The sequence below is a fragment of the Centruroides vittatus genome, unplaced genomic scaffold (genome assembly GCF_030686945.1).
Source record: "Centruroides vittatus isolate TY-2023 unplaced genomic scaffold, ASM3068694v2 contig_290, whole genome shotgun sequence".
Lineage (NCBI taxonomy): Eukaryota > Metazoa > Arthropoda > Arachnida > Scorpiones > Buthidae > Centruroides > Centruroides vittatus.
This window is the reverse complement of record NW_027121846.1, coordinates 1,534,510-1,560,922: the sequence shown is the minus strand read 5'-3', so window position 1 is coordinate 1,560,922 and position 26,413 is coordinate 1,534,510. Positions and strand designations below refer to the sequence as shown.

The 26,413-nt window shown below is 30.5% G+C and overlaps 2 protein-coding genes across 4 annotated transcripts in view; one reads left to right on the top strand and one right to left on the bottom strand.

Annotated features, from left to right (window-relative positions):
- Positions 1 to 1,407: 1,407 nt before the first annotated feature.
- On the bottom strand, positions 1,408 to 2,181 carry LOC136972337 (uncharacterized). The gene has a single exon (XM_067266893.1). It carries the CDS (start codon positions 2,179 to 2,181, stop codon positions 1,408 to 1,410), a length of 774 nt encoding a protein of 257 aa, XP_067122994.1.
- A 961-nt stretch (positions 2,182 to 3,142) lies between these two features.
- Positions 3,143 to 26,413, top strand: part of trx (trithorax) — a 135,220-nt gene continuing 111,949 nt past the window's right edge. For 2 of the 3 annotated variants that reach the window (XM_067266958.1, XM_067266957.1), the window contains exons 1-4: positions 3,143 to 3,346; positions 18,661 to 19,930; positions 23,683 to 23,826; positions 23,899 to 24,174. In XM_067266958.1, the coding sequence (XP_067123059.1) occupies positions 18,799 to 19,930; positions 23,683 to 23,826; positions 23,899 to 24,174 (1,552 nt within the window). In that variant the 5' untranslated portion in view covers positions 3,143 to 3,346; positions 18,661 to 18,798. The remainder of the gene's footprint in view (positions 3,347 to 18,660; positions 19,931 to 23,682; positions 23,827 to 23,898; positions 24,175 to 26,413) is intronic. The other variant, XM_067266959.1, reaches the window with a different exon arrangement.

Sequence of the window (26,413 nt, the reverse complement as noted above, 5' to 3'; positions counted from 1 at the left end):
GAAGGGGCGCGAAAAAGAAACTCATAACTAATTACTTAAAACTACTTATGCTAGAGAGGGAAAGAGAAGATGTAGAAAATAGGACAGAACAAGACAAGAACGGGTACCCAAACTTAGCTAGTGAACTCGTGATGGTGGCTACAACTCAGGCCTTCTTGGACGATACGAGATTCGACGATCGTAATGTTCGAATTTTCTACTTCGTGTTCTTCCGATAGACTTCCAGAAGAGCCTTTGTATCAGATTTCTAGAGTTTTTCTCTAGATTCCGTAACGTTCGGTTTGCTGCCTCCTTCGTGCTCCCGTCGGCGCGAAATTCCTGGAGACCTCACTAAACACGTCCTCACAGCTCGTCGTCTCGGCCCAAAAGAGGCCAGTCTATCACTCTTTTAGCCCCTGCAGGCTATCCCTTTTTCTTTGTCTTAAAACCAGTTCGTTGCCACCCGATGGGAGAAGTTTCCAGAAGAAAGAGAGCAGGGAACAAAGGGTAGAGAAATAAAGGGAAAGAGGAAAGAATATATACATATATATATACACAAATAAAATATACAAAAAAATATGGCGTAAGACCACAATTGATTGGTCGGGCTGTGGACTTTCTTTAACATAGGAAGTACAGTGTCGTGACGATTGTATGGTAGACATTATGGTCACTAACTTGTTGATATGTAGGTTGTTCCTTCAGGAGGTTAGGAAAAACTCCAAGAGAAGCTTTTTTTTTTTTTTTTTTTTTTAACTCTTTCCGCCCTGTGGGCACTAAGAGGGCCTCTTTTAGTAGGCCCATTATGGGTTCGGCCAGGCCCACAATGGGGCGACCGAGTGGTGAGGGACGGGGCCCGACATATCCGAACGGACCACCCCCCGAAAAATTCCTGGGGATTATTCGACCCTTTCGGATTCGATCCCGGGTCCCCCAGAGCGGTAGGCTGCCACCTTTACCGCTCGGCCATCCGGCCGTCCTCAAGAGAAGCTTGGAATTACTTCTGTTGAGGTGATACCATTAGCACTGTCTGCTGATTTCTGGTGGTGGTAGTTCCTGGGGTTGCTAGGTGAGTGAGATTATCTCTTAAGCACCTATTCTCTAAATCCACAAGAAGGCCGAAGTGACTTAGAAAGTCCGCTCCTATAATAGGGTGCTGTACGTCTGCTAATGTAAATGGTCAGCAAAATGTTCGTCGGAGTCCAATATCAAGTTTAAGGAGGCGCTCCCCATATGTAGGTATCACGGAGCCATTAGCTGTGTAGAGTTGGCGATTACTGATATGTCGTTTTTCTAGAGTGGTGGGAGGTAAGACAGAGATGTCTGCCCCCGAGTCGACCAGGAATCTGCGACCAGTGGTAGTATCAAAAATAAATAAGCGATTGGATGTTTTCTCCCCGCCCCTCTGGTTCGCAGAGAGAGCGGGGCTTAGTCGTTTCCCGAGGCTTCCTTGATGACACGTTTAAAAGAACAAGGTGGGGTGCACTTCTTGGCATTAGCTTTGAATTTTAAGTGATACCAACAAACATTATAACCCGGTAGATTCGGACTGGGAGAACGTCGTCGTCTCTCTGAGCGTGAGGGGGAACGTGCTCGTAACTCGTGGATCGACATGGCAAGTTCTGACACAGCTTTCTCCAAGCGAGAGAGCCGATCTGTCTGGTGTGCGGTTGCATCACTGGTGGAACATATGTCTGAATTGGGACTGGTTATCTCCATAATTTTGTCAGCCATAGCGGCCAAGGTATGGAGACTGTCTTGTTTGGTCACTAAAACTGAACGCACGTTGTTAGGCAACCTCTGTAGAAAGAGCGTTCTAAGAAATTCGTCCGTTACTTGCGTACCGGCCAGTGCCCGCATTTCTCTTAGTAGTGCCGAGGGCTTTTTGTCTCCTAGCTCGATTTCTAAAAGTAATTTTTTTGCCTTCCTACTATCGGATTCTTCGAACTCGTCGATTAATCGCGATTTTAGGTCCGTGTAGGGCGTGCTCGTCAACGGTTGGGATATTAGATCGGCGACCAATTCGGCTATTTCACAGTCAAGCGATCCTAGTACATGATGGTATTTCGTAACCTCTGTTGTGATATTAGAGACAGCAAATTGTGATTCCACCTGTGTGAACCATACTCTAGCGTTCTTTCTCCAAAATGGTGGAATTTTCACCGATACACGTGCTACCTCAACGGGGTCTTCGCTTTTCATCATGACGGAAATATATAACTAATTAACTACTCACAGAATTGGGTAAATAAGTTTTTCTGATCATGTTCGGGTCACCACTTTGGGGTTCTAGATGAAATAACCACAGAATTTAACGGGTAAAACAAATTTATTTGGAGCTCTAGTACAGAGGGTGTCAGCAGTACCATGGGCGTGGTCAGAATGGCTGACCGGGAGACAAAGGGCTAAATCTAGGGGCACGGTAAGTGTTGCCAGGTTGGCCACAGTCTATCCCTGCTACGTTCTATCAAGAAACGAGATATAGTACAAAGAAGCGCTAATAATTATATTTTGAAAGGGAAAGTTAGTTTAATGGGATATGGCAAGCAACACATGGACGATCTGTCAAGAGAAATGCCTTCCAGAAGAACTTTCTATGGGAAATTGGCAGTTATTTAAGCGTTAGACAAGTGAAGAAAACTCGGAAAGCTCGACACGGCCAGCCATTGGTCAGGTACGATCAACTATTAATGTTTAGTGGTTATTTTTACACTTGGCCATTAGTGAGCCCTTCTAAAGGAAAAGATAAGAAGGTGGTTACTAAAGGGCACCTTTTACCAACCGAAACTAAATCCAAAACAAGAAATATGGAAGAAAGTACAGATGAAGATACACAAAACATTTGGTAAATTCTACGAATGCTATAATATAAATATGTACATATATAAATAAAAATTAAATTGTTAGTAGTGTTCAACGCTGTGTTTTAGTTATTGTTACACATTTCCAAAACAACTGATACTGTAATACAATAACTAATAATAACTATAAAACAGAACAGTATTTTATAGTTTGTTCAGAATAATATAGAACCTATAATAAATATTAACATTAATACTATATTAAAATGGAACATAACATAAAAAAAAGCTATTTTTCGTAAGTTAAAAATCAAAATAATACAATATAAATTTAAACTAATAATTCAATTTCCAACTGATAGATGTCGCCCTCTAGTTCTTCTCCTGAAGGATAGTTTATATCAAAATGGGCGCGCCGAATTTTTCCAGGTCGACCTAGTCATAAAAACAAACGAGAAATATTAAAATATTACGGACAGGATAATAATGTTGTTATAGATAACAGGAATAGGAATATTGAAAGAAAATGGAGGCATTTTTATGAAGTTTTCGGCTCGTCGGATGACGTGAGTTCATTTCTAACAGTCAGTCTTTTTGTTCCCATCAATACTAATAGAAAATTTGTTTTCAAACATTTACCACTCATGCTTAATCCAACTGACATTCTCTCTTCGTCTCAAAATACTAACAGATTTATTACAACTCTTTGCAATATCTTATTCCCATTTTCTTTGCTTGCAATTCATTTATTAATTATTACTTAAATTGTTGATTTTTCTTGAATTGATGGTAATTATCATATCAAGTAATATAAACTTTCACAGATAGAATTTAATTAATTATTGTTAGATATTACATCAGCTTTTAATATATCAATAATTTCTTTGCAATTTCCTTGATCTATTGTAGTTTCAGATGAATAATTAAACATTACTTATAATTAAATAATGACACAGATTCTGTATATTATGACTGGTTTACACCTTTTCAGGAAGATTGATCTATTTGATGATGCAATCATATGCAGGCGTTATTGCATATTTAATAAGAAAATATACATATAATTGGCCTATTAGAAGATATTAAATACTATTAATGTTAATATTTTCTTGAAAAACATATTTAAAATTTATACTTCTGATAAACAGCACTGAGTTCAGAAGTATATTTCAAATTGATTCAAAATTGAAAGACTTTATTTTCATAAATGAACAAATAATGTCATTTTGAATATAAACGGTTTATCACGTTGTATATTTCGGTGATATTTTATAAAATATTCTTTTTTAAGATTAGTAAGACTGTATTGATATGCAATAGGTTATCGCTAGTAAGTTTTTGAGAAAATGTACAAAATGTTACGGAAACATTGAACTCGGCAGTTCTCAAAGTGAGTGCTATTGTCTTGCTGTGGGCAGTGAGTAAATCTAGAGTTAAAAGAAGCAAGTGGTGGCAGGTAAAAGAAACAAAGCCTTTAATGGTTTCCACAAAGTAAAGACAGAAAATGTGAAGTTTGTAGAAAAATTTTTCTAAGCATATTTCAAAGATTTTTCTCATACAAAGGAAAATGGGTTAGGGGATGTTGGGTATAAGTTTATGGAAAAAGTTTGAGAATCACTGTTTTAACTGCTCGCTTTTATTATTAGTTATCTATTTTATACACTTAAGAATAAATCAACATGAAGATTAATGTTTAATAATTTATTGATTATATTATTTTACAAAATATATTATTTGATAAATCTAATGTAATAATCTTAATTATCAAGACATGATATTAAGAAGTTGTACTCAATACAACTCACATTAAGATTAAATCCTGCAAAAATGTGATCATTATTAAAGATTGATAAATCAAAGAGAAGATAATTCAGTTTTATTGAAAAGGAAAAGAAATAGTAGATAGAAAAGAATAGAAATAGTAAATATGTAGCTTAACAATAATACAACTTGTGATAGTAATAATATATATTCCATTCACATAAATTAAATGCCTCAATATAAACAAATTAGAAAAGTTTCTTTGTATCAACTGTATGTAGAATTCTATTTTTGTTAATAGTTTATAATTTACAAAAATAATGATTTATAAAATAAATCCTATTTTCATATTATTTCAAAATTTTTAGGACAATCAAAACAATGTAAATTTAATTTTTTGAAAGAATAATTGAGGAATTTATATATGATTTTAGTTATTAATTGTATAAGATATTAAAAGAAAAAAGTTCAGTTTAATCCAAGAACTGGTTTTGAATATCTAATGTTTGATTAAAAATTGCAATGATTACACTGTTATAAGAAAATTATATGGTAAATTTTAATGGAAATGATATTCTATCAGTATATAATATGGAAATACTGGAAAGGTCATTACTAATTCTTTTTAATATGATATACTAAATTTATAGTATATCTTTGTGCCATTTAAATGAAAGAATCAAATTTTATTAAATTAGGCCAACTTGTTAATACTAGCATTTTTGTTTATAGAAAAATTTATTAAATTTTAAAGCTAGGGTTAGATTGGGATATATTACAGATCTGATCTGGCAATTGTTTTTGCTTTAGTGTAACTATTGGGCTAACAGATGTTTATATTTTTATTAAATTTTGTTTTAATTTCAGATTAATTATTTGCAAATAATGTGATTGAAATATTAATTAATATTGAACAGATTAAGAACCTAATCAAAACACATTCCTAATTAAAAGCCATTAGTTAAGGATTTGTTTGTTTTAATATCATTGTTAGGGTTACAAATTCTCCAGGATTCACCAAGAGACTCTTGGGATTTGGAAGAAATTTTTAAATTTTCCAACTTCCAAATTGAAACTTTTTTCCTCCTGTATTTACTCAACAAGACAATTAACTTTTCAGGTATATATTAAAATAGACTAAAGAATAGACAACAGTATTTTTTCATGTCTGAACAAAATGTGAAATCTGAACTTTTTTTACTCAAATGGAAAAATCCTGGATCAGTTATTTGTGAGTTGGCAAGCTTAATTATCATAATTTGTATAATGTAATAAAAATTTAATATAACAAAATGTTGTATTATTCTATTAAAATTAGCATATGATGCCATATAACACCATCGTTTTACAAGGCTAAATTTGTAATTTAAATTTAATTGTGCTTGATAATTGTGATTTTATTTGTTTTTAAATATTTTTAATCAGTTAAATTGTTTATAATTTAGAACATAATGTGATTGTGTATATTGTTAATTAATTTAATTGTTAAATATCAATAATTTACATTCTCCATTTTTTTAATTGGCTTTAGCCAGTGTTTATTGCTATCAAATCTCAAACTTTCATAAATGGTTGATACTTGATATTTTTGATTATCTCTTCTTCTTTTTTGTTAATGATCTTTACTTTTTTTCTCTCATTTGTTATGTTACTTATTTTATATCGTCAAGCAAGTAAAGATTTTATCTAGTAAATACAGAATGAAATTTTCCATATAATATGGCTTGAAATTTATCTATGTTTTCTAAGTATAATTTTTGTTTACAATTATATTTTATACTTATTTGGAAACCAATAGAGGATGATTTTATTACAAAATACAGTACTATTCAAAATCACTGTTACAATTAGGCTGATTAAATTATTTCATAATTAAGTAATTTGAATCATAGGTTCAAATGTTGCCATCTGTTGAGAACATTCATGATTAATGAACTTTATTTAAATTTTAATATCTGAAAAAACATTGTTTAGATCAGAATTCAAATTCACAACTCTTACGTTATATACATCTCTACTTGTATCTTCTGGACTTAGGTAGATCCTCTAGACATATATAATCATCTAGAATTAACATAAGTAAGCATTATGTCTACCTGTAGTAAATACCATTTATAAGTATTATTTAGTAAAATTATTTATAAACTAGAAATGTGATTGTTTCAAACAATATCTATCTAATAGTGTATATCCTGTTGTTGTTAATTTTATTTTGTAAGTTATGATGACAAACTGAAAAAGAACTTTAAAAAGAAATGGATTATGATCATGGAAACTAAAAATTAACTGTTATGAGTGAGAATGAAAGATTTGGCAAATTACAAAAAATTGTGTATGGAAAAAGCAAAGTAGTTTTAACATTTTAGAAAAACACAAAAATACAAAATAAAAGTTTTCAGGTAAAAAAATGGCAATATGTTGAAAAAGTCCTTGAATATTTGAAAATTGTATAACTAGGTGTCATACTGAGGAAAAGATACTGAAATGCATTTATGGATGGTTATGTGACTGTAATATTTGACATTAAAATTAATAGCAATGCATGTTATTAGATGATAAAATAATATCTATTTGATAATTAATTGTCCAAGTTAAGTTTATAGTGGAAGGTCTTTACTAATATTACCATTTTAAGTAAAAATTACACCTATCACCACCTCCTCAGCAGTTTACTTACAACAACAAAGTTACATCTTTACATTTTGCATTTGTTGTAAAAATGTTGAAAATAAAACCAAAAAAGTCAATCAAATCTATTTGTCTATTAAACAATTTAGATTCTATTCAGCTCAAAATCCAGATAAAATTGTCGTTGTGTTTAGGGTGATTACAAATGATCTTTCTGATTAGGATGATGTATTGCTTAAAAGCCCACCAGTGGCTGAGCGGTTCTGTTGCTAAACACTGGGAATTTGGTTGCGGGTTCATGCCACACTCGGGCGGGCTGGCCATGTGGAGTTTTCCGGGTTTTCTCCACGTTTGTAGCACCTGAATAGGGGCCAGTTTTCCTTAAAAGATCTCCCGGAAGGCATTCTTTTCCCTCATGTAACACTGTGCTCCAGAGAAGGCAACGGGGAACTACTCTGGATATAACTTCCCCCAAGATACGCCTTCGCATGTTACTAACCACCTATTAACCTGTGCCAGGTATTCATCGACGTCAGATGTTCTGATATGGCATGCAGAGAGAGATTGCTTTAAAACTAAAGAATGTAAGATCATCATTTATGGATCTCAAAATAGAGAAACTCAAAAATTTTTATTAGCAAATGAATGTGTTCTGTGACACATGACAAGCTTTATGAACCATTCTTCTGCTCTGAAAACATCATCACAAGACAGGCATGATGCCAACCTACCTATTTCGGGATGGAGCACCACATAATCATCAAAATTTGATAGCATTTCTTTATGAAACATTTCCAGGTAGCTAGATCAAGCAAAGGAGAGACTAATAACTGGACTTTTTTACTTTCCAAATCCAATTTCCATGGACTTTTTCCTATGTGGTTTAACTAAAGACAACGAACATTATTATTAATGTAAACATTGTCTACCATTGCCAAAAATAATAATGCAGTTGGGTAGAAGAATCACACCAGCATTTGCCAATTTACCAAAGGATATGTTGCACAGTGTATGACTTGAGATAAGATATTATTTAAACATATGTTGGGCATCTATTGTTGCTTAACATACATCTGAATGACAGAATTGGACTAGGTATGAAGTACTTTTGAGAAAATTTTTTGAGAGTCATTATTCTGAGGTTTGCAAATATCTTGTGTTTAGTTTTTAAGAAATACATCATCATATTTGAAACATCGTTTATAACCACTCTATATTTTTTATTCTTATTAAATCTGTCAAACTTGATAAGTTTTGGTTCTAAAATGCATTGTAGGATAGGCTTGTCAATAAAAAAAACATTTATTTGCTTTTCTTATTTATTGTTTTGAAAATTTGTGAGCTTACATTGTGACATGAAAGCTGGAAAATAATAATGAAAACAAAAAACTTTAATCACTTAGTATAAAATATTTATTTAAAAACTTAGCATATAAATAAAAATTTATGAAATCTATTCTTAATATTTATTTATTTAATTAATATTTATCTCCTCTCCAATTTTCGGTGTATCACAAAAACAATAGCATACCGCAAATTATTCCTGCTACTACATTTTAACCAAAACACTATCTCAACTCAGCTATCACTTCCCTTATGAGAAGAGCATTCCTTCTCCTTCTAGCAAGGTATTTGTAGAACAGGAAATGCTACTTAATATTTATTACAGATCATTCTTAAATTGTGAAAACATTCATAATCATAAATCTCATCAATAATACTTCATTTTTAATAACTGTTCCTCAGTTATACAGCAAAATAATTATTAAATTTGACAATTGAACAGTTTTTAAATTTAAATACAACAGGCATTAATAAAAATAGTAAACAATCAAGTGTTAAGATATAAAAGATACAATAAAAATATTTTGTTATATGTCTAGCAATCATTATACTATAGCATTTGAAAACATTAAAGATGTATATAGATCTCAAGCCAAGCAATTTCCTATCAAATTGAGACGACAGTATTATTGTAATAATCATTTGTAAGACTTTTATTCAAGAAAGAATTTTTCAGTTTAGAACACAAGCAACATATAAAGACAATAAACAAAGCCAAGTGAATTTTGCTGTTGCTCTGGTAAAATGCCATTGTCACAATGTGAATTTTTGTGCAATAAGTTGAACAATTTTGTCGGAATTCATTAGACCCAACTGTAAATTACCTTCATAACTCCCCAAGAAATAACTTATTTTCAATAATGATACTTTCTACACTTCAATAAAAAGTGGTATTGTAATAAATGTTCTATTTTGAATAGAATATATATTCTTCTAGTAAGCAAAGATTGGTTTGATCTCCAATTGTAGAACAATTCAAACATCTGGTTTTAGCATACCATTCTATTGTATTCAGAAAACAGGGGTTAAAGTTTAAGGATGTCCACCCCTTTAAACATATGCAGTCCCAAGCAAACACATTCTAGTTTGCATATTGGGGTGTACACAGTAATGCCAGGTTTGGCTACTTTGTACCAAATTTGGCTCCCTTTTTTACTCTCTTGGCATAAAAAATATTTTTTACATTGTCAAACAATCTTCAACAGAAAAAAAAACATTGATTTCTTTTAGCCTTGTTTTGTTTAACTACTCTGTTATACTGCTCCACACTTAAATGGCAAATACCATCTCATTTTGTTTGATTTGAAAATGATTTAGAACATTAATTTGTTTTTGTGAATTAATTTAATTTTATTTAGTAAATGAATCCAAAATTTAATTTAGAGATTTCAATCACCTATTAGCCTAAGCCTTAACTCTCTAAATTATATGACTTTGACTGTAAAAATTGTTAATAAGAACTTTTGATGAAGCAAATTAACTATTGTTCTTCCAGCAATTCATATTAATGTGAGTTGACTGTATTATCACAGGTAATTAAAAGACAACAATAAATGAAGACATTGATGTCTTTGTACATAGCTTATTTTAACAAAAGCAAACTTAAAAATATAAGCGATTACAACCTTTCTTTTGAAATAAGAATACAAATGAGTTCACTAAAAGAACATTCGAACAAGACTCTATCTAGAAATTAAATGTTGCCCTGAGCTGTTCTTGAAAAGCATATGAATTTTGAATGATCCACAAAAGTATTTGCAGTAGTATTTATTAAGATCATAACACTTGAAGTAAATAATCAATCAATCAATCTTTATTATTTGATATAACGGGTGTTATTACAAAGGGGTTAAAGAATGTTGTTATTTCGAGTTTCATACATAAACAAAGAAATTATATAATTTATACAAAGTTAACATGACAAAACTGTCATCGAATAAAATTTGGTAACAAGAATCAGATGGCAGTGTAGCAACTTGAACATCCAAAAGAATGTTGTAAGAATCAAGGTGTTTTCTCAAATTCATCACTGTTGTTCCACAAAAAGAACATTTAGAGTCACCTAAGACATTAATTATTTTACCATTTAGGTTTATCGAAAACCTATTTAATGTAAATTGTGCATCAAATGACTTTATTTTCTAACTCAAATTAGACAATAAATAAGGTGCTGGACTCCACATTCCATTAAGAAAAATTTTACTGTTTCAACCTCATTCACTCAAATAATGACCATGTTTTAACCAATATAAGTCTCTTAGTCATTGATCACAGTCCAGAAAGAACAAACTTTCACTTAAATACATATAAATAGAGGACAATCCAGTATTATTTAGTAATCCTTTAGCAATAGCAGGCCATGGCTTCAAAAGAGAATTAACATTTATTTTTGAAAGTCTTTTGTATATTAATTTCCGATAGTCATCTTCCGGTAGGTCAATAAGTTTTCTCCAAAACCTAAACAATTTTATCGACAATCCAATAGCAAGGGGAGGTCTTTCCAATTCCATTTTCACTGCAGATCCTGAAACAGATTTTTTAATATGGAACACCCTGCTTAAAGTAGAATAGCTGTATTGGTTCAAATTTGTCTACTAAAAGACTGTCCCAAACCAGAAAAGCATAAAACATACTTGGTCCAATCAAGGAATCAAATAATTTAAAATAATTATTTAATGAAGATGCTGTAATTTTAATAAGTAACTTGATGAGATTGGAGATTTTGGATTTTGCAGCAAGTAATCCTTTATTTAAATGATAGGAGAATGTGCCATGTGAAGAAAAATAAATACCTAGATATTTAAAATTTGAAACAATTTCCAGTTTATGATTTTCTAAACTGAAATTATCCGTTTTTTTAAGTTTTCCATCTCTACGAAAAATCATAAGCTTTGTCTTTTCCAAATTAATTGTCATTTGATTATCTTCACAATATCTCCAAGTAAGATTAAGTCTTTCCCCAAGCAAAGCTGAATTAGCCAAGAGAAGAATATCATCAGCATAAAGAAGACAGTCAATTTCAACATGAGAAGACAATACTATCATAGATCTTTGACTTCTCAGATGGCTAGGAAGATTGTTCTAAAACAGAATAAAAAGGATAGGACTCAGTGGTTCTCCTTGAGGTAGCCCTCTATTGGACTCAACGTAATCAGTACAAAATGAAAAAGTTTCTATAAGATATCTAGTATTAGAAAACAGACTCTCAAGTAAGTTGACAAAAAATGCAGAAAGACCAATGCTCTTAAGCTTATACCATAACAAATCATGATCGACTATATTGAAAGCCTTCTTGAGATCAATAAAAGCAGTATATAGTTTCCCTCGTTTCCTCAAAAGTGATATTTGAATAAGACCAGTCAAAATAAACAAATTGTATTCGACACCTCTATTTTTAACAAATGCTCCTTGGAGAGGTGTAACAATATTAAACTCATTCATCCAATTCCAGAGACGATTTGCCATAATAGTTGAAAAAACCTTTCTAAATACATTAATTAAAGCAATTGGTCTATAATTAATTGGCGTCTGCTACTTCCCCTCTTATAAATCATTCTTAAAGCAATTTGTTTCCAAGATAAAAGAAAAGAGCAACTAGACCAAAAGGAGTTAAACATATCCAATGTATCTAGTAGTATTTCTGTAGAGAGGTATTTTATCATTTCATTCCTTATATTATCAAGACCTGGAGCATTAGATTATTTTAATTTTCTGATTACAGTTTCCAATTCACCAATTCACTCAGTGATAAAGTCATCCAAAAGAGGAACATTATCAGCAAGACAAATCAGTATAAATTACTGTATTTGGTCCAGCAAAATACTCTTGCAAATAATTCAACCAATCCAAGGGAGATATAGCATTTTCACACGGTTTCTTAATTCGAGATTTATTAACTAGTGACCAAAAATCTCTAGTATTTTTTGTCTTCAATAATAATGAGTTTATTTTAGCCAAAAATAACTTTTTCTTTGCCTTACATAGCAACTCGTAACTTTTATTTAATTTACAGTATTGGTCCAATAGATATCTAGTTTTGTTTCTTCGAAACATTCATAGTATTTGGTTCTTTGTTTTCTTTAAATGTAGACACTGAGGATTGAACTATTGCTTCTCAAATGATGATAAAGAAATATTTTTCTTAACCATTCCACATCGTAAAGCCAAAGTCAACAAATTTTTTAATAGTTCATCATAGTAACTGTGCGCATCCAGCAGAAAGGTCTCTTTAACCGAGTTATATAGCAAGCTGATCAAAGACAAATAGTTATCTGATCTTTCTTGTTTTCATATGTAGCGAATATTTAAAAATTTTAAAGTCAATACACTATCTGTTGTAAATTCAAATGATATTGAAACTGGAAAATGATCAGAATTGAAAATATAAAGAACTCTAAAATCCAGTAGTCTGTCTAGTAAATTTACATTTACTGTTATTAGATCTATAACAGATAGACCAACTGTCGAAAGAAAAGTAAATTTAGTTGGGTTGTCTGAAACATGTCGACCGTTTAAAATATACAATCCGTGTGATGTAATCAATTGTAAAAAGCTTTTTCCTCTTTGGTTCAATATTAAATCATTAGATCTTTGAGAATTTAGAACATTAATACTACCAGCATAAAAATTATCTAGTTTCTTGCCTATTCTAGCATTCATGTCTCCCAAAATAACTATATCATCCTCAGAGAAATTCATCAACAAGTCTTTCATTTTTTTTAACAGTATATCATAAAGATCTATTCTCAAATAAACAAGAACAATTATCAAACTTTGACTAAGTAAACAAAAATTTTTCCTATAATTAAATCTAATCACTATTAGATTGTCAGAGTTAAACAACATTTCCAAAAATCCTAATTTTTGGGAAACTGCAAGAATGAGACAGCCATATGGATGACCGGGACCAATTGGTTTTCTAGCAAGTTGTTCATATAAAAACAAATCTGGATTCGACAAAAAAAGAACTGGTTTATAACAGTTTGTTAAACCAAGTCTCAGTAAAAGCAACTAAATCATAATTATGCAATAAATATATAAACTCTTGGTCATTCACTGTCAAGTCCAGCATTCCTTGACAATTCCAAGACAATAATCTCATTTCCAAAGTTTTATTTCTCTCTTTAGCAATTGTTCCACTTAACCCTTTTGGCTGGATTTGTCTATAAAAGTATCAATCTTTTATAATTCATTTATTTCCAGATTGAAGGTGGATTTGTCACCATCGACCATCAGGCAATTGACTTTCAGAAATACTTTTTTATTCAAAGATTTAGCTTTTGCAAAAAAAGGCAACAATTTTCTACACCTTAATCTTGAGCTATATGACAAATCATCAAAGACTAATGCATGAATAGAATGGTGACGCCCGAATTTTCTTTAAATTTTTAAAAATAACTCTTTTGTCATCTTGAGTATAGAGCTTAAACAATATAAGCTGAGTTCCCAATATTTGATAACTATTAATAAAAAGAACAGACTTCCTGCTTTGTCTTTTAAATAATTCAATACCATTTCTTTGTCATCATCACTCAAACTGGAAACAATAATATCTTTCTTCGAATCGTTGTATACAGATTCTATATAATAATTCTGAAGAGAGAATTTGTCCATACATACAGTTTTAAAAAACAAAAGTTTGGTAATTTCTCCTTCCAGGCAAGATAGACGTTCATCATACTCCTTATGTAAATTAGACAGCCAGTCAAATTTCGATGACAATTCTTCCAGTTTCGATAGAATTAGTATCAAAACATTCCTCGAGAAAACGCACAATCTTCTAAGGTAGTTGAGAAGGAATATCCTGCAATGCAAAATAGTCATCCAGTTGAGATGATTTCAATGTTGGTTCGCTTGGAGATCGACAAAGTTTATCAGCAGAAGTTGAAGCTTTATTGCAAGGTGAAGAAGGTGGTGTACGAGACATTGGACCTGGGTTAAGTTCAACTCCTCCAATAAGAAGCAAAAACAAATAAAATTAAAAAAGAAAGTATCACAGTGGAAAAAAACATATTCAATAAAGTCAAATAATGGCAAACAGTTAAACTGTAGTTTGTAACAGTAAGTCGTAGAAAAACATGCAAATAGCCACTTGAAGTAAATAATGTAATTAGTAATTTACAATGAGATATGTACTTGTTTAAATTGCAATTTTCAAAAGCTGGAATTTATATCTTATGTTCAAAAAAGAATCAATCTAAGTACTTTTCCAGTGATGCAGTAGATGATTTACGAATTGTCAAAAATATTTGTAATGCATCTACTCCACTACTGGAAAAGTACTTAGGTTGACTCTTTTTGAACATGTTCTTGTTTGATTATATTTTCGCAAGTACAGTAAGACCCCGCTTAATGCAGGGGGATACGGTTCCTAGATGACAAAGTGCTAAAATGAAACAGCTTTAAACAAGGTCATTTTAACACAGAGTAAATAGGGAAAGGGAACATGTGACCAAAAATAAACAGATTTTACTTTAATTTTCAGTTATTTTTATATTAATTTGCATAATAATATTTCAAATAATACACAAACATGCACACAGAAGTATAAAGTTCATTTTTGTAATGAAGGTCCTGGCTCTTCTGAAATTTGTGATTTTTTTTGTTTTTTCCATGAAGTCGTCTAGTGTCATTTGTTCCTTTTTTTTTCTTTCACTAAGCAAATGTTGGTAGCAGGAGATTGATTGCATCCAAAATGCCTCGTCTTTCTTATGCACTCCTTTTAAAATCTGGATCATTTGATACAATTTGATCAATGATTTTGGTTATTGTTACCAAATTTTTACTAAGGAAATCTATAAAGAAATTCTTTGGATTCTTCATTTTCAGAATCACTATTTTCCAGTTCTACATGAATTCCTTGTTCTGCCAGTTCTTGAAGGTTGTCGTTGGTAAGGCTCTCACCAGAAACATACGGTAACTCCTCAATATCCTGCTTGTCTACATCTATTACTTCTGTATTGATTAGGTTGACAATTTGGTCAATTTAACGATACAGCAATAGGCTCTTCTTGTTGAAAATTCTTGGATACCTCCAGCCATAGCTTCTTCTACACTCCGTTTATGCATTTATCAGATATGGATTTCTTCGAAGTTCTACACTCACTCCACCTAATACAGACAATGACCACAATTTCACCTACATCGAGGTTTCGAATTCCCTCTGTTCACTCACCAATAACAAAGCCCCAGGTCTTGACGGCATAACCACTAGGATGATAAAATGTGTTTGAGGCTAATCCTACAGCGTTTGTAATCCTCTTCAATATTTGCTTGAACACTGGCCTTTTTCCTACTCAGTGGAAAAAGGCTAGTGTCAAATTGATTCCCAAACCCATTAGTGCTAACACTTACAAAAATTCAGGCCAATCTGCTTTCTCCAAACTCTGGGAAAAGTGTTAGATGGTCTAATGATTAATAGGATCACATGGCATCTACTCAAGCGTAGAGCCCTGCATCAGAATCAGTTCAGCTTCTCTAAAAACAAAGATACAGTAGATGCTATCCATCAGGTCATTAATTACATCCATCAGGCTAAACAAATCAATCAGCATACCACAATTATCACTATTGACTTTAGAGGTCTTTCATCACTCCTGGTAGCCTTTTATCCTGCACACATTACATGCTCATCACTGCCCTCAAAATCTTTACAAATTTCTTCAGTCCTATCTTAGCAACAGGAGTGCAGGTGTTTATACAACACAAAATAATATAGTCATACCCATCACTCAAGGCTGTCCTCAGGGATCCAGGTCTGGTCCTGGTCTCTGGAACATAGCCTATAACTCTATTCTGCACTTAAACAACACCCTGCCTACTGGCTGCCGTATACAGGGCTATGCGAACGACACAATTATCCTAACTTCACACAGGAACAGTGAACAATTACAGGACATATTCAACAACATTCTCAATAACATTTACCAATGGAGTATTAAGCATAGGCAACCCATTAACACAGACAAATGCGAAAGCATGATAGTTGGTAGGAATGCACCAATTGTCAGGAAGCTTACCCTTTGAATAGGTGCTCGCAGAATAAAGCAAACAACAGAAATTAAATATTTAAGTTTTATTCTTGACGAGAGACTTAACTTCACACCCCACATCAAATACATCATGGACAAAGCTGAAAAGATGGCCAATGCCCTCATTAGTATTGCTAGGAACACATGGGGGCTTGGCCCTAACGCTACTAAGCTTATTTACAGGGAGCTATTCAGCCAGCACTCCTCTATACCGTACAGGTCTTGGACCATGTGGCCACAACAGTTTTTTACGATTATGGACTTTGATCTGTTGAAAGGATTGCAGCTCTCCTCATTTGTAAGGCTTACAGGACTGCACCCACTAGTGCCTTTTTGGCAATGTCAGGATTGATCCCTATCGACTTAGAAATTAAATGCATTATTTGGCAGGAAAATCTTGTCTCCTTACCCTAATGAGATTATAGCGACTCGGATGTTGACAAAATGATTAGAGTAGGTAGGATTCCCCTCCCCCAGTCTGACCTTGATCGATTACAAATGTTGTATGTACCGTATGTTCTTAAAACATATCTCCCTGTATCAGATTGTCTATAAATGCATTCCATGCATTGGAATTAATTTTAGTGTCCTTACTGTTTATACATCTTTCCTGTTGTGACCTTTTATATATTTCCCATGCCTCTAGCATTCTCAGCTTATCTGAGTGTAGTATATTTTTAATCAATCTAGCCTCTTCCCATATTACTGACATTTTGGGCTCCATTACATACTGTGCTAGAGTGATAGTTGTCTGTCTTGCTCTTTGAAATGCTCTCATATCAAACCTATGTACTAATGTTTTTGGAAAAGTCTCTAGAAAAATCATGCACAAGATAACTGATCAGTAAAATCTGATTGAAAATGTTTTTATTTCAATAAATTTATTGGTATTTGGTTAAATTTATTTGGTTTGGTTTAGTGATTTATTTTCGACTATCCAGTTTTCCACCTGCTTAAACAAGATAACTGATTTTATGTTGCACAGCATCATGTTGTCTTGGCATTTGTCATATCTAAAAGGAAAACCCACACCATTTCACTTTTTGAGCACTTTTACACAATCTTAACTCTGGACCTACCAGTGCATTGATGACTCCCAATGACAAGCTCAACATGCCAATTTATTGGGTTTGCTGGCATACCAGATCCTGGGTTAATGGAATTTCACTGTACACTGTGGAATGAGCTATCCCTAAAGAATTCCAATATTTTTCATTTTTTTTTCTCTTCATTTCTGTTTATCACAATTGTCTTTTGTTCAATTGTTGAAGCATTTTTTCATTCTCTTTTTTTCTTTCTACATCACATTCTTTGGTAGTTTTTCAATTTGTTTTTAGTTCATTGTTATAACATTCAAAATGCATTTATCAAGTTTGTTTATGGCAAAATAAAAACTAAATAGACCACTTTTAACTAGTAAAAATAGAAGTAATTTTATATTTATAAGTTTTAAGCAATTTAAATTATATCAATTATATATTAAATAATTTTTAAGTCATAGAAATGTATTTTAAATTTCAATTTATAAAAGTATATATTTTGTCTTAAAACATGTATGTGTACTTATTTGTTTTGTAGTGGTTAATAACTGAACTAATGTTTTTGATTTTGTTTTATTATTTTCTTTAAGATAGAACAGAAAACATCTTTAAAAATACAAGCGATCAAACTATTTGAATTATATTACATATTGCATATGCAAGGGTTGAATAGACAGGTTGAATAATATTAAACATACAGTTAAAAATAAATACATTAAAATAGTTAAAATTTCTAAAGAAAATAATCTAAAATAACTAAAATAAAAAATACTATATAAAATGAATATAAATAAAAGTATGTTTCATAAATGAATAAACATAGAACAGAAGAAGGTTAAAATTAGTATAGATGTAATAATAAAAAAGAGATGATAATTAAACTAGACAACTTCAAACAATGCCCTCCATGCATGCAATGACAGCACTTTGTCTCTACTGTTAATTACAATCCCTTTACAGTGATGATGATCTTTAAAGACGATTGAAAGATTAGTTCAGTTATTAAATTGTTTTTCGTTACTGGATTTATAGATTTGAAAATAAAGAATGTAATATTCAAAATTCATATTTTTTTAGGAGGAAGAATTTGAAGGATTTTCAAGTTCTAGAAAAATTTACTCTAAATATAAACTAGAAAATAAAACTCGCAGGGATTTCACAAAAAAGTATGATTCTCTATCAACAGAATCAGAAATACGAAGAACCAGATTTGGAATGAGAACATTACAATGGAAATCATATAATAAAATGATAAAAGATGGTTTGAGTGGACTCTGGAAACGAGAAAACATATCAAGGAGTAATTTAATATTTAGTGAATCGAAACAAATAGTGAAAACAGAAGATGCTTCGTGTGATAAAATTCAGAATACTATAAAATCAAATAACAAAACAGATTCTTTAAATTCTTTTCAACATAATCAACATAGACATTCTAGTGAAAATGCAGCAAAAAATCTTCTGAAAAAAGCTAAAAACCATTTAGGTAAAGTCACAAATCATAAATGCTCACATGAAAACAACGATAGCTCACTATCAAATATAAAATCTGAAAATATATCAGAAAGAAGAAATTCAAAAGTGCATGAAGGAACAGAGCCAAAAGATAAAGTTGTTTTACCTAATAAGAGAAGAAAATGCACGAGTTTCCCACTTTCAAGTGTACGAACATCTCAAAGAATAACTCAGAAAAAAAGGCTTTCAGAAGAAGGTGGACAAAGCAATATATCAAATAAAGAAACTACTAGTGAGCCTTCAAAAGAAGAAAAAATTAATTTAAAACAAACACCAGTGTCAGTAAATAAATCAGTTGTGAAACATAAGCCCAGATATATATCCTATGAGTGGGTTCCTGTTAGGTCTTTAGGTTCATTAGAACAACCATTAGTTGTAGATGGAAAACGAAAGTGGAAACCAAGTTTGAAGGTGCAAACAAATTGTGACCCATATAAAACTAGGAGGAAAAAATATAATAAACTTTCTGTAAAAGTTAAAAAGCAGTCTTTAAGATATCCAAAATTATATACTAGAGGTGCAAGGAAAAGAAGAAAACATAAATCACCATGGGGATTAAGAAGGTATAATAAATCAGTTAATAAGGAGTCAGTATTCAAAACAAGATTTAGAAGAAAATCTCAGAGTAAGACAGATGATGAGTCCAAGAACATATCTTCAATAATAAATGATTCAGTTCCAGAGGTAACAGACATTAGTGACTGCAATGAAAACAAATCTAATAATAGTCAGCAAGAGCAGGTCAGTTCTAAACTTGAAATATTCAAAGAAGAAAACGTAGATAATGCTGAAGAAATAAATAATTTATTATGGAAAGAAGGTCAGACAACAGGTATTGTAAATTTGTTTTTATATTTGTTAATTATGAAATATACTTAATTTATTTTTAGTTTTTTAATTATTTATTTTTAATTCGAAACATAATGTTTGATCAAAATTAATATTAAATTAATCAATAAATTAATATTTTATGTTTTGAGAAAAATACTAATTCTAGCAAGTATTTCCTATTTTATTGTTTAAGAAGAAAATCTTTTAAATTTTAAATCAAAAACTTCTATTTGAGGATTAAAATATAATTGATAAGATGCCATCCATTAATTGTGTGTACAGCTTGTTTTATGAATCTTAGTTGAACTGTAAAAATGCACGTTTGCAAGAACCAGTCTATTTTTCAAACAATTGTTCCTTTCATAGGAAAGGAAATATATCGTTTGACAAATCTATGACAGGATCACCCTACATTACTAAAAAGGAGCTCTTGAACTTTATAAAACTTCCATAGTCCCTACAGAGTACCATGTACCATCCAGTTAAGATATGTGAAACAATCTGTACAGTTTAAGGAAGAAGGATTTCAAAAAGTACATCATTGTACACAATGAGAAATCATTTAAATAAACTATCGGTTTAAAAAATATTTGTAGAATTTTTAAGTAATTTTTCAGTATCAGTAGTTTATAAACTACTATATATGTAATTAAAGAGAGAGGGATTTGCCAAAAGTACATCATTGTACAGTACATACTGTAGGAAGGAGGTCAAAAGTGGCTTAAAAACTATATACATAATTAATGGATGGTCCTTAATTGCAAGTGATATTTAAAATTATAAATATATAAGTGATAGGTAACATTTAAAATGTAGAATATCAACATAAAAAGTCTTATATCCTTTCCTTTTAAACATTCAAGTCTAGCTATAGAGTTATGTTTCATTGGTTGTTTAACAATTGTTCTTTCCTAAATTGTAGATTAAACAAATATCTTTTAATGCGATTAAGCTTCATAATAGGTAAACATTTTTAGATAGCTTATATAATTATCATCAAACTCAAATTTAGTGTTAAAAAATAGTTAAATTTTTCAGTATAAATTTCAATAATTTAAAGCTAATATATCTCATACTAAAAAACAGAATTCAAAAAGAGAAAGTAACATATATTAAATTGATTTGTGGAATGATCATGTTTTGAAATACATATTTCAGTTTTTTATGATTTGTTTGTAAAGTTTTTGTGATATCTAATCATGGAATGTATATAAAAATATCTTAAAAAGTTGAAGTGATATGAACATATCAGAACTTGTGTGTGTATGGTGCCATTATTTGAGAGATTTTGTTATAAAAAGTGTTTTATACTTTTAGTTATAAAATGGCTAAAGGCTTAATTTTGAGGGTAGAGATGAATTTTATAAAAAAATTTAAATGTATCAAACATTCCAAAGTCCGATATGTATATAGAAACATAACCAAATTATCCCCTTAAATAATCAGGCTATAACATTGCTAATTTAATGATTAATACTAAGTAATTTGCTACTAGAGGTAGATGTTAGGCACCATCTTTTAATTAAATTAATAAGTATAATTTTAATAATTTATTAAATAAACAGACTTCAATCTCTGCATACCAAGTGGAGGTTGTTGGTTCAAGCCCTGGCCTGGGTCAGTTCTTTTCTTCTAGATGATTTGAAATTATTTAATAAATTATTAAAATTTTAATTATTAATTTAGTTAAGAGATGCACCTAATGTCTACCTCTAGTAGCAAATTACTTAGTACTAATCATTAGCTTGATTATTTAAGGCAATCATTTGGTTATGTTTCTAAAACTGTAAATGTTTATAATGAATTAAATTTTCATTAAATTTGACCCTAATTGAGATATGATCCACTATCCCCTCAACCTTTAACTACCAAAACTGAATAGTGTTGATCTCCCGATATACAAAATTCCTTACAAAATTTCAGAAATTTTCGACAAAAATCATGGGAATTATTGAGCTCAGATTGGGTGAACAAAATCATGACCACTCCACACACACACATCCACACACAAAAAAATATTGAAATTTTTTTTTTTTGTATTTCTCAATGTTTCAAGGTTTCCTGAATCCAAAAGTGTAAAAATGTTTCCATAGTTTTTCTTTGTTATACATAACATAGCTAAAAATGTAAAATGCCTGTTTTGCCATCTTCTACACGTGATACATTCAGACTCAAGCCAAACTATATCTACACACCTACGGCACAAATATGACGCAGGAGACAGAGTGATGACGATTTGGTCACGAGATGATGTTCATGTAACTTCTCTATAGTTATCATCATCATCAGATAAATAGGCTTTTTTTTTCTATCAGCCACAACATGTAACTGATAATGATGATTGTTGTTAATCTTAACTAATGCTTTAAATATTAAACATTACTTACAATAGTTAAAATTGCTTTTAATTCAGTTATAACCTAGCTATTGTTAGAGATGCTATTGAAAAAAATTCTAAAAAACAGTATATATCTGAACCTTATAAGAATTTCCAGGATATTTAATACAATCACAAATGTTTTCGATCTGCACAGGAGAATTGTAGGAAAATAATTGTAGAAAAATAATGCTGGATGAATTACTATTATATAATAATAATAATTATTTTTATTATAATTAATAAATTTTCAAGTTATACGTTGCTTCATTATTTTAACACATCCTTTTAGTTACAGTCTTTAACAAAATCAAAATTTGGAATAATTGTAGCCTTATTTGTCCTTAATATTAACCATTGATTACTATTATTAGTACAGGTTAGTTCCAAAGCGATTGCAATAAACAGATTCTACTGTATATATTTACACTATTATCCACAATGAGCCAATTTCATTATATATACATATATATAGACTGGATAGTGGTGAGGGATGGAGCTTAACAAATTACACAAGAAAAATTCCTGTGGTAGCTCATTCAGTTTCATTATATTAATGAATTTCATTAATTCATAAATTTATTAACGAATTTTTCAGTTTATTATATACAGTAGATGTTGTTTATTATAACTACTTTGGGACTTGCTTGGGACTAATAACTGACCAATAACATTAAGTGGGATACACAAACAAGATTACATTTAGTGAAAATTCTAATTTTATTGGATATTCTCACATTAAAAGGATATTAAAAGGAATGATTGTAAAATACATAACCTGGAAGATTTATTAATTATAAATGTTATTATTATTATTATTATTGATAATAGCGAGGTTGAAGCCGAAGTTTTAAATGTGAAAATGTGTACGTCGGACGTTCAGCACCACTTTCCTGTAAGCCTAGAAGTTTGACAATGGCATTTGGAATGTCGAGCATGATTCCACGACTTTCCAAACACCACTCAAACTTTTAGGCTTATAGGAAAGCGGCGCTGAATGTTCGATGTACACGTTTTCATGTTTAAAACTTCGGCCTCAACCTTGCTATTATTAATGGTGTTATAATTAAAATTATTATAATAATAATTATTATTAACTTATATGTTTTGGGACATGCTAATTCTGATGACAATATCCATGATTACAATAAGTGGGTTAAACCTTTATTTTGGATTAGTTCTCTTTTAAAATCTGAAATTGTTGTTTTCTAAAATTATATGGAAGTTCAATGCAGTTGAAGTTAAATCAAACATTTTGGTAATGTTTTTTAATTTAAAAGTAGTTTTGAATCTAAGAAATTGAAATGTATATGTTTATGATGGAGTTATGAGTGTTTAGATAAGCAAATAAAAATGATAATTTTTTTTTCTGTTAGGTACTGTGATATGTGCAGTATGTAAACAAATAAAATTTTATGTACACATGAAAAGACGATATGGACAATTTTGCTGTGATGCTTGTAGCAAATTTTTCACTTGGTTTCTTAGAAAGCCAGAACAATTCTATTGTACTTCAGCAGGTAACTTAACTCTTTGTAGGTTAGAATTTATAAATTATTTTTTTTTTATTAATAATTTAAACATTTTCTTAGGTTGCTGTGATTTTAGTCCTGTTTACAGTGTAGAAAAGGGCTTGTCTTCTTCACAGTTTTGTAAAGCCTGTTGGATTAAAGTCTGTCTTGAAAAGTTTATAGTTCCAATATATACACAGAAGAAGTTGACAAATTTTATGCCAAAATTTCAACAAATTATTTCATCAACTAATTCTTCTGTGGTTTTGTCTACATCGTCTATAGTTTCTCCTGCTCCATTTAGTGTTCCATCTGTTGTTTCATCTGTTCCCCTGCCTGTTCAGCCTGTTGTTCCAGGTACATTGTTAAATTGTTCAATAGAACAAAAGAGTTTGTTTAAATAATTTAATTTTATTGTTGCATTTTACAAGATATGTAATATTTTTATATGTAGCCATTTACATATAATAAGTGATTTAAAAGTTTTAAGAACATAGCAAAAAGAAATAACAGACAAGATTTCAGTAAAAATTTTAATATATTTTGATTTTTATGTATATTTAAAATATCAAGAACTTTTGCTACATTTATAAATAAATTTTAATACAGGTACTCCTCACTTTACGACCTATCTACTTAACAACCACTCGCACTTACGACCAATCAAGTTTCAACCTGCAATTCGGGGAATCCCCTTTTTCGGCTTGAGTGTCGGTCAGTGGCAGATGGTGACATGCGCACTAAGTGTACTATAATAGGCTAATAGCATACTATAATAGTCTTTTTATGAATAAATTTGAAGTTTGTTGCATAATTTGCATAATTTTACAATGATTCTATATTTCCGGCGCAAGCTCCTCGCTTATCAACCAATTCACTTAACGACATAGTCATTGGAACGGAACTCGTCGTAAAGTGAGGAGTACCTGTATTTTACTAAATTCTTATAAAATAATATAAAAAGTGTTTTAAAATTGAAAGCAAGTTATATTCATTTTACTTATGAAACAACAAATAATTATTTTTAAAATGTTCAATGATTGTGGGTTGAACATAGATTTTAAAGTATTACAAGTAAAAAAGTGTATTTTTGAGGTTTATTGTAATATTTCTTTTTGCTATAAATTTTATGAAAGTATATTCTGCAATACTCATTCTCTACTTGATATAAACATTTACTATTAATATATATACTTGTTGATGATGATAAATCATTATAAATCAGATTATATTTAATCACTTATTTAAATTATAAACATAAATTTTGGAGATTTTGCTAATAAAACCTCTGAAAAATAGCATCTGGTTAAAAATTGGAAATGGATAGAGTCCTACTTGGTGCTTTTTACATGATACATACAGGAAGTTCTCAAATTACACAAGGGTTTGTTCTAAGTAAATCATGTATGTTTTAAATTTCACACAATTAGAACAAAGTTTTTCCAATTTTTAAACAATGTAAATGCTATAGTTGTATTTTATATGAGTTAATTTACCTTACTAACACACTATAGACATGAATTACAGACATACTATACTAATAAATAGTTTCAATATATATAATTTAAAATGAATAAAATGAAAACAGTTTAGATAAGCCACAGTTAACAAATAACAAAAGGCTTTTTCCAGAAAGGGGTTGATTCTTTAAAGGTTTCCTCTAAAACATAAGACAGAAAATGAAGTTGAAATTGGGAAGGAAAAAGAACTGAATAGTTGGAAATGAAGACAATTAGATTTAATTTAGCTTTAGTTTAGAAGTTCTATGTTTAAAAGTTTTAGTTTATAAATGCAAATCTCACTGTGAATTACAAATGAAAATTTTGTGTTACCTCTTCAGTGACTTCATGGATTGCTACTAAGTAAGTACATCAAGAGACTAGTTGAAGAATTAACTATGTTTAAAGGTGTTCATTGCAATAAATATTTAAATGGACAATATTGACCAAATGATTTATCATACCTAAATATAACTAAAGATGCTAAAGAACATGATTAATTTTTTGAATCATGAATGTATTTTGAACAATATAGACTGATTTTTCCATTGCATTACTTTAAAATCAAATATTTTAAGCACATACAATTTGAGAATCTGTTTGTATTTATATGTATATGATAGCAAGTTATATTCATTTTATTCTGAAAACAACAAATAATTATTATATATATGCATAAATACATGCATTTGTGGTTTTTTTAAAGTTAAATTTTCTAATTTAATTTTAGTTTAACGAACATCATGTATGTTTGCTTTATATTTAAAAAAAATAAACCCAGTTAATATTTTATGGTGTTACTTTTGGTTTCCAGTATATAAATAAATATTTTAAAAGACTAAAACATTGCAAATGTCAATATCTTCCTGTTAAATAAGGCACTAAGACTTGGGTGGGAACCTAGGGCCCTTTGAGTCCTTATGTGGGCTTACTACTTAAAAATTTGTATGTAAAACCTTTTTTTATTTACAATAATTTTATACATTAGTTTCTATTGCATTAACTTTTAGCTTAGAAATAGAAAAATCTAGTGGTTAATCTAAATTTAGAATTGCTAGAGTGACTAGTATTAGCCACTACAGCAATTCTAGTACTAA